The sequence below is a fragment of the Ammospiza caudacuta genome, chromosome Z, assembly GCF_027887145.1.
Source record: "Ammospiza caudacuta isolate bAmmCau1 chromosome Z, bAmmCau1.pri, whole genome shotgun sequence".
NCBI lineage: Eukaryota > Metazoa > Chordata > Aves > Passeriformes > Passerellidae > Ammospiza > Ammospiza caudacuta.
The window spans coordinates 4,688,659-4,697,747 of NC_080632.1; the positions used below are offsets into that span (position 1 = coordinate 4,688,659).

The 9,089-nt window shown below is 53.0% G+C and overlaps 1 protein-coding gene across 1 annotated transcript; it reads left to right on the forward strand.

Moving 5' to 3' along the window:
• Positions 1 to 773: 773 nt before the first annotated feature.
• On the forward strand, positions 774 to 5,179 carry KLF4 (KLF transcription factor 4). The gene is made up of 5 exons (XM_058823695.1): positions 774 to 1,085; positions 1,183 to 1,300; positions 1,440 to 2,337; positions 2,421 to 2,585; positions 4,080 to 5,179. The coding sequence occupies exons 1-5, from the start codon at positions 1,081 to 1,083 to the stop codon at positions 4,253 to 4,255; spliced, it is 1,362 nt and encodes a 453-aa protein (XP_058679678.1). The 5' UTR covers positions 774 to 1,080; the 3' UTR covers positions 4,256 to 5,179.
• The last annotated feature ends 3,910 nt before the right edge of the window (positions 5,180 to 9,089 follow it).

Here is a 9,089-nt window from a genome sequence, read left to right on the forward strand (position 1 = left end):
GCCCGACCGCGGCTCCTCGGTCCCGGTGATGGGGGAGTCGAGAATAGCCCACGGCTGGCACGGGCCAGGTGAAGGACCGCGCCGTCGGGGCGGCTCGGAAAATGAGCAAAAATGGGAAAAGAAAAAAGAATTAAAAAAAAAAAAAGGTAAGAAAGAAAAAAGGGAAAAGAAAAAGTAGAGAAGAAATAAATAAAAAGAAAGTTTATAAGTACACTAAACGAAAAATAGCACGAAGATGCAAGTCTAGGCGGAAGGCGGACAGGCAGAGCGCCCCGGCGGCCGCTCGGGATGCTCCGTCCCACCTCCCTTCGTCCCTCCCTTCCCGACCATTCCCGCCGGGAGTTCCCTCCCCGCCGCCGGTGCGGGAGCCCCCGCGGCGCGCGGGCATCCCCGGCGCGTGTGTCCCCGCGTCCCGCCCCGCCGCTCCCGCGTCACCGCCGCGCCCGCGTCACGGGGCGCTCGGGGCGGGGCCGCCGCTCGCTCGGTGCGCTCCCCGGAGCCGGCCCGGCCCGCCCCGTCCCCCTCCTTTCTCCCCACATGTCCGTTTGTTGTCGCCGTCGCCATGGCGGCGGGGGCGGCGCGCCCGCCAAGTGAGGTGATAAGAGGGAGCGGCGGCGACAGGACCGCGCAGTGCCGAGCGGGGCGCGGCGGCGGCGGAGCGCGCCCGGCGCATCCCTCCTTCCATCCAGCCCTCCTTTCCCCACTGGCACCACCGCGCCCCGTCCGCCCTGCCCGGCTCCCCACATGGCCGCGGCTCCTCGGGAAACGCCTAGCGCCGCCGCCCTGCCGGTGCCGGAGCCGCGTTGCCGGGCGGCGGCCGCCGCCTCCTCCTCATCCTCCTCTTCCTCGTCCCCGCGGCGCCGCTAGCGCCCCGCGCCCCGCGCAGCGCAGCGCAGAGCTACAAGAAGAAGAAGCAGCAGGAGCAGCAGCCCGGCGCTCCCGCGGCACCGCCCCGGCGGCGGCGCTGCGCCGGCTCCGCGCGGCTGGACGGCGCGTCCGTGCCGCCTTCCCTCCCTGTGCTCCGCGCCGGCGCTCGGGACCACGGCGGCGGCGGCGGCTCGGCGGGACGCCCCGGCACGGATGCGGTGGGTGCCGGCTGCGGCTGCCGCCTTCCCTCCCTCCTTGCCTCCGTCCCCTCCGTGCCCGGCCGCCGGCTGACTCGGCTGTGTCTCCCCACCGCAGGCAGCCCCCCGGCGAGTGCGAGATGGCGCTCAGCGGCACGCTCCTTCCCTCCATCGCCACCTTCGCGGCGGGCGCCGCGGGCCGCGAGAAGGCGGCGCGGCCCGCGGGCCCCGGCAACGTGAGTATCGGCGCCGCGGCGCCGCGATACGGACGGGGGCGGGCGGGACGGGCCGGGGCCGGGGCCGGGCGGGGCGGGGGCCGTCGGGGCGGGCGCGGCGCCGTGCGGCCGGCGCTGAGCCGTGCGAATGTCCCCGCAGCGCTGGCGGGAGGAGCTGTCGCAGCTGAAGCGGCCGCCGCCGGCGCTGTCGGCGCGGCCGGTGGAGACGCCGCCGTCGGAGCTGGAAGGCGCCGCCGCTCTCGGGCCTCGCCGCGACGCCGAGGAGTTCAATGAGCTGCTGGACTTCGACTTCATCCTCTCCAACTCGCTCATGCACCAGGAGCCCGCCGCCGCCGCCATAGTGGTGGCCCCCGCCGCCACCCCGGCCCCCACCGCCAGCCCCTGCCCCGCCGGGCCCTTCGCCTACCCGCTGCCCCGGCCCGAGCCCGCCGGTCTCCTCTACGGCGGCGGCGGCGGCGGCTGCGACGGGGCTCCCGCCGCCGGCTCCGCCGCGCCCTTCAACCTGGCCGACATCACCGACGTGTCCCCCTCGGGAGGCTTCGTGGCCGAGCTGATGCGGCCAGACCTGGACGCGGTGTACCTGCCAGCGCCGGCCGCGCTGCCGCCACTGGGCAGCCTGCAGGGCAAGTTCGTGGTGAAGGCGGTGGGGGACTACAGCCACCCGGGGCTCAGCCCCAAGAGCGGCCCCGCCGCTCCGCCGCCCGGCGCCGACGGCCCCGGCGCTCCCTACACCTCCCTGCCGCGGATGTGCCCCAAAATCAAGCAGGAGGCCGCGCCGCCCTGCACGCTGGCCCCGCCGCCGCCGCACGGGAGCAGCCCCCGAGGAGCCCCCCAGCACGACTTCGCCCTGGGCAGCCGGCCGCTGCCCGCTCGGAGTACGCCGTCGCTGGGGCCCGAGGAGATGCTGGGCGGCAGAGACTGTCTCCCCGCCACGCCGGGGCTGGGCCACCCGCCGCTGCCGCCGGGGTACCCCCCGGCTCCGGGCTACCCCGCCTTCCTGCCCGAGCAGCTCTCTCCCGGAGCGCTGCAGTACCAAGGTGAGTCCCCGCGGTGCTGCTGGGGCTGCGGATTGTCCCGGCTTGGGCGCTGGCCGTGCTCACTCCTCCCTGTCCGCCCCTAGAGCTGATGCCGCCGGGGAGCTGCCTGCCTGAGGAGACCAAGCCCAAGAGGGGACGGCGGTCATGGCCTCGGAAAAGGACGGCCACACACACCTGTGACTATGCGGGCTGCGGCAAAACCTACACCAAGAGCTCTCATCTCAAGGCGCATCTGAGAACCCACACAGGTTAGTCCTCCCAGCGCCGGGTCCGGGGGATGTCCTGGCCTGAGGGGCACGGGGTGTGACCCCACCGGACAGTGGAAGGGTTAAAAGCGACAAGGCTTTTCCTTGCTGGGTTTCCGGGCTTTTTTTTTTTTTCCTCCCCCCTTGGCTACGTGAAGTCCTGAGCAGTCTTCACTTATTGGCTTGACATTTTGCTTAATGGTTCAGAGTGACTCAGATGTGGGAGCGGGTGGGTTTCTTGCCAAGTCAGAGTTTGTTCCTTCTCTCTTGCTATGTGGCTAGGTAATTAGCAGGTAGCTGGAAGCCGGCAGGGATTTGTTGCTCCGGACTGTGTTCGCCCACTTGTGAGAAGGCAGCAGCCCTCTCTCGAAGATAACAACCCTCTCTCGAAGATAACTGCTTTCTTTGCTGGTGAAGTGCTTTGCACATGCACCCCTCTCTTGGTTGGTTGTAGGGCAAGAGGTTGTGCACCTCTACAAGTTGTTACTCCCTTTTTGGGAAAACCGAGATAGATTCCCTGTAGAGCAGGGTTTTTTTCAGCTGAGCTGGCAGCACCGATGAGGTGCCTCACCCACCATCTCCCCCTGCACCAGCAGAGTTTAATTGTCGATTATCCAGTGCTAGAATTGGGATAAAATCTTCCCAAAGTGTGTGTGTGTGTGTGTGTGTGTGAGCACAGTCTCTAACTTTGCAGTTGAGTGCAGAGTTGCAGTAACTGAGCTTGTGAAAGCAGGTACAGCACACGGGTTTCACCAGCGTGGGCATTCCGTAACAGTGACTAAATAACCTGGGAATTTGTATAATTTGAATCCCTGGGTTGTGAACCTGATTCAAAACTTTCTCCTGAAGGGGAGATGGGAAAGGGAAAACACACTGATGCAGCCATAGTTAAGCTATGTCTTCGGGTAATGGCAGAAAGGGGAAAAAAAATTGGGCAAGTGATCAGTGAAAATCTGCCTCAAGCCAGTCAGCACCATCCCCAGGATGTGTAGGACAGGGAGTTTATAATTGTTGGGGAAGCTCATCTTGCTATCAACAGTAGTTTTTGTATAATGAAGACACTAGTAAGACTGAGTCCTTAATCAGGCAGAGCTAATGAAAACAGTTTCCGGCTGTTTTTTCATTCTTGAGACCTACAATTATCTAAATACGTTGTCTGCTGAGCTATTTCTGGTTGCTATTTTGATTGTGTAACACCGCCAGCAAAAATACACACTCAGGTGCTCTGAAGCCTGGTGTGCAAGGCAGTGAAAATGAGCATTTCAGTGAACATTTAAGTGACACTAGCATTTCATAGCACCTTGAAAAGATGTTGCTGTTTCAGTCTTTTAGTCTTTCTAGTTTGTTTGCAGCTGCTTCATGGAATTCATTGCTTTTGACCACTCTTTGATTTATCTAGGGCTGCTTGAAAGAAGGTGCTACAAGTGGTAGCCGCAAAAAAACCCCAAAATTCCTGTGTTTCACTGCTTGTTTTTTGGTTTGGTTTTTTTTTCACAGGTGAGAAGCCTTATCACTGTGACTGGGAAGGCTGCGGGTGGAAGTTTGCCCGATCCGATGAACTCACCCGTCACTACAGAAAACACACGGGCCACCGCCCTTTCCAGTGCCAGCGCTGTGACAGAGCCTTCTCCAGGTCGGACCACCTCGCCTTACACATGAAGAGGCACTTCTGACTTGGGAAAGCAGTGGATCTTCCCCCCGACTGCCGCAGAGATTCAGTATTTACAGCACAAGGACTGTCTTCCACGAGACGGGGAGAACTCATTTTAAGCACTACAGATAATCGAGGTGAAGTCTTCCAAAGAGTGGAAAAGAGGGATAACTGCATATGGACATTGCAACTTTCTTTTTTTTTTATAGTTATACACTTAAGAGAACCAAAGACGTTGGGGGTCAATGACTGGATCTTCTATCATTCCATTTGTAAATCCAACTTGAATTATTTCTGGACTACAGAATGCCAAGGAGTGACTGGAAGTCACGGATATCAGGGTTAAACAGACTGTATGTAGTTCGGAGGGTGGGGATATTACACAGGGAAATTACATTCCCTTAATTTCCTTTCAATGCAATATTAGATGTACATGTCATCTTGTACTTTCTTTTTTTTTTCTTTTTCCTTCTAAAAGCCATTACAATGTTAAAAGAGGAGGAAAAATTCAGGTACAGAATTATATTTTAAAAGCCTATTTCATGGTGCTTAGTGACTGTTGGTTCTAGAGGTACCAAAAACAGGAAGCCAAAGTTCTCAAACTGCTGCATATCTGACAAGGAACTATTTTTTATCTTCCGATTGCCAATTATGACCTAAATCAGGTGAATAACCCTGGTTTATCTTTTTTTATTAAGAAAATAACTTTATGCAGACAGTCTGTAATGCACTGTGGTTTCGATGTGCAATAGTTTGTACAATGGTTTATTCCCAAATATGCCTTAAGCAGAACAAATGTTTTCTATATAGTTCTTTACATAATAAATATGTAATATAAATTTAAGCAAACTTCTATTTTGTATATTTGTAAACTACGAAGTAATAATGAACATTTTGTTGGAATTTGTATTTTGCATATTCACGGTGAAAATAAGTTTTAAATAAACCTATAATATTTTATCTGAACAGTTGCTCTAGTTTTTTTCTGTGTATGGACATGGCCAAAGGAAGTTCATTAGGTATTTGTTGGTGGTTGAGTTTACCAAGGCAAGGAGGGGGTGGTGGCAGTATGCTTGTAGTCTCAAGACTCTGAAAGACAGGATTGTGTAAGTGCAGTGCTGATGTAACATCTCTTTTTAGGGAAAAAGGTGTATGGAAAGTTTTTGCTCTGGATGTTGAGTTGCTCCTTATTTCCCCTGTATGGGTAAAACTGTAATTTATGATTTTTAAAGTAACTCAGCTTAAATGATTTTTTAGAGGACGTAGTTTTGTTGAGGACATAAGACCTTGTGCATCTGATGATAACAAATCCTAGAATTATTTTCATTTTTTTAGCAGTCTTTTCAGCAATTAAGGATTCCCATCTTCATTGCCTTGGATTTCTTAGGCAAGCTGGCGTACCCACCTCAGTGTAAGCAAAGGAAAACCCACTCAGTAATGTCGGGCAAAGAAATAAACTCATATCGGAGACTAAAGGATGCGCTCACACAACTCCGCTTAATCACCCGCACGGAGTGAGTTCTCTCTTGAAACCTGCTGTGTCCTGTGAGCCCAGTCACTCCACGAGGAGCCAGGATTCCTGCAGGAATGCACGCGTATCCGGGGAAGGCTGACCATGCAGGGGCTGAGGACGCGTTGCTGCGAGGTGCCCGGCGCGTGCGGCGCCGCAGCTCTGGGGGCGGCGAGCCCGCCCCGGGTCACCGCCAGCCCCGTGGTGCTTCTCCTTCGGGACCTCGTTGTTCCAGCTGCCTCGCAGGAACGCGCGGCAAACAGATGATTTCCACATTAGTGCCTGGGTGAACGGGACCTGGTTTTCTCGCTGCTCTTCGGATGAAAGGGAAGAAGCGATTCCTCTTCAGCTGATTCGTAGTGTCTGTCAGATAGGAATTTGGGTGTATGTGGTGCACAATAAAGCTGAGGGGGAAAAAAAAAAAACCAGCACGCAAGAGGCTTTTGGATCTTTGTAGTAGTTAAAACAAAATGGAAATATCAATTTTTTATGTCCTAATGTGCCTTTGGAATGCTACTAAAGTCCAAGTTTCGATGTGGTGTTTGTGTAGGGACCGTTGCCATTTCTCCCTCAGTTCGTGTAAGTAATATAATGATGCAGAAAATATTTCTCACCCCTTATCGCCTAGGCATGCATTGTTCAACTGAAAGCTATCTTTGGTGATTTGGTTTATAGGTAACACAGGGAGTAGGGAATGTCTTGTTTGGTTTGCAAATAGCAGGCATTTAAAGCTAAATTAAAGTTATGAGTCATCCTTTATCTGAAGCTTTTTCCATGTGAAAACTTTTTTACAATTAAACCAGGCATTTTTTTTACCTCGTCTGTTGCTCTGCCTGTGAATTCTGGATGAGAGATCCAAGGTCAGCATTGAAACTGGCATGTGCTGAGGACCTGAAATGTCATTGTCCCATCCAATAATGCTGGAGCACACTTGGTAGGTGTAGGATGTCCTTTGTATGGCTGCCATTCAAAACCTCTTACATAGGTGCAAGATCTACGTTCTAGCACATCTGTGAGTACAGAAATCTGAATATTTCATCTGGGAAACTGGTTTCTTTTGCTTTTCAAGCATTCTGTCATTATACACCCTTAAGAATTTTGTAAGGCACTGTAGCACTTAGTAAGGCATTATCTGCTTCAGCCAGCTTCAGTTTTTGCTTGATGTTTTTATGGACCCTAGGTTTCTAGTTGCATGAACAATGGCATTCTTGAAACAGAGCATTGTTCCCTATTCCACTTTAATTTTTTTTTAATTTCCTTTTTTTTTCTCCCTGATCCTAACCAAACTGTCTTCATGTATGAATTTCCAGACTGAAAGAGACAGGACTGTAACTTTGTATTTAAAAGGAAATGCTGCTATGTCTTTAACCATTTCAAAATCGCTGCTCCTATACTTTTTTGGGAGGACAGGAGCCAACTGCTCACTTTTTGCTATGCAGCATTCAACACATGAGAGGCAGTCCTTACTCTTAAGGAGGTCTCTGGGGGAAATGCTGAAATGAGCAATGCTCTGGTAAGTAGAGCTGGAAACAGCACGGTGTGTTTGCCACCTGTTTGTTTCGTTGTGTCTGCGATCCTGGAGTTGCACTTAGGTGCAGGATTGCACATGGATGCAGTGAAACAACTCATGTATCAAAAAGCGTATCTCATAAAAACATATGTAAAACACCGAGAAGTCTTGTAAGTATGTCTTGAAAAACAAGATTTGTTTAGCGTTGCTAAAGCTGTACATGTGCCACTTTGCTGGGGCATCTAGAAGTCAGGGTTTGAGGTTATTAGGGGTGGCCTCTCTGACATGGGGTGAGCACCTCCAGAGCTGCCCCAGAGCACTATTTCACCTACTGAAGGCAAAATCTCTTGCGGCAGGGAGTTATCTCTGCAGTCAAACTACAACCGTCCTTAATCCTGCTCACCCCTAGCCCAAATCTCTCTCTGGAGCGCACTTAGCATGTAGAGATGGAGCTGCTTAAAACAAGATGGCACATGCCTGCCTGCCGAGTGCCAAGTATTCAAAAGTGGCACCAGAGTAAAAATCTTCTCAGAGCCGCAGCTGCCATGCACTTGTCTGCTGCACACCATGGCCTGGGAGCCTGGCTTTGACTGTGACCCAGCACAAGTGGCTGCAGCCACCCCCTGTCACACGGAGGGCTCCTTGCAAGGGAGTTTTCTCATCCCTCGTGGTGGCTACCAGATCCTGCTGCAGCTGAACTCAACAGCGAATCTCACAAGGATTTATATTAAGCTGATATGAATCAGTGAATTTCATTCTCCTTCTCTTTAATAAGGGAAGATCAGAGAGTGCTGCGGTTAATCACCCCGAGTGCTAACGGTTCGACAGAATTAGTTTACACAGGTTTCCTATGGGAGTGTGCTGATCTTGGAGCTAGCCTGCTTTCACTGGAGTCCCTGGCAGGCACTTTTAACAGCATTTGAGTGCAAGAATTTCCAAATTAACCTGTGTCTGTCCCTGGGCTTTCCTCCTCTCAGTGCAATTGGGTCACGTGCTCAAGGGCAGCAGAAGAATAGGAATGGTTGGCAAGCTGGGGACAGAGAGAAGAAGGGTTACAGCACTCGAGTAGGACTTGGGCAGGGATCTGGATGTTGTAGAAGAGCTGGTAGGAGGAAGTAATCTCAAGGTATGGTGAGCTAAACTGATAATGGAGAGGAAGAGGAACACCACCAGAACACCACGTGTTGACTCAGGCTTGCCAGGAGAGCACTCCAGATTAAACATCTGCATTTAGGCTCGGTGGATGTATCTCTGGACACAGAGATGAGTGTGTACTTAAAAGAGAGGGAAGGCCCATCATTCACCGAAATTTAATTGAGGTCACATTGGCTTGGAGCCACAGGGGAACACACCCACATTCCCCTGTCTGCCGTACACCTGGATGACTCACGTTCAGTCTGCCCTTCACTCTTGCCGTGACTTTACCCGGGGAACATTTTCATTACTGCTGAAGGCATTGCCACTGAGCGCAGAAATTGTCTCTGCGGCGTGGAAGTGGGCGGTGGTGGTGGATCTGCAGCCTTGTTCTCCACCCTGGATGCATATAGGTATCTGCTAGTCTCTTTTTCACCTTTGGATACATTACCTGCGAGCCCTCGAGGCTTGAACCTTAATGGTGTGAAAGACGGGAGGGGAAAAAGTGGCTTGTGCTTTATTAATGTTTATTCTATATTTAGAGCGTGCGTTCCCAGAGATTTACAGGAGACAGGCGGCCCTAATAGCTGCTCACAAGAGGCATTAGACAGCTGCACCTTTTCCCTTCAGTAATGTTTTCCGTACTCTTGGAGCTGTGACTTCTTTTGTAACCAAGATGGTGATTTTCACACAGACCTGGCT

Excerpts from the sequence above, each read along its gene's own strand:
- KLF4 (XM_058823695.1), top strand. Across the intron at positions 1,301-1,439 it reads GGCCCGCGGGCCCCGGCAAC|CGCTGGCGGGAGGAGCTGTC; the intron begins GTGAGTATCGGC and ends ATGTCCCCGCAG. Across the intron at positions 2,586-4,079 it reads GCATCTGAGAACCCACACAG|GTGAGAAGCCTTATCACTGT; the intron begins GTTAGTCCTCCC and ends TTTTTTTCACAG.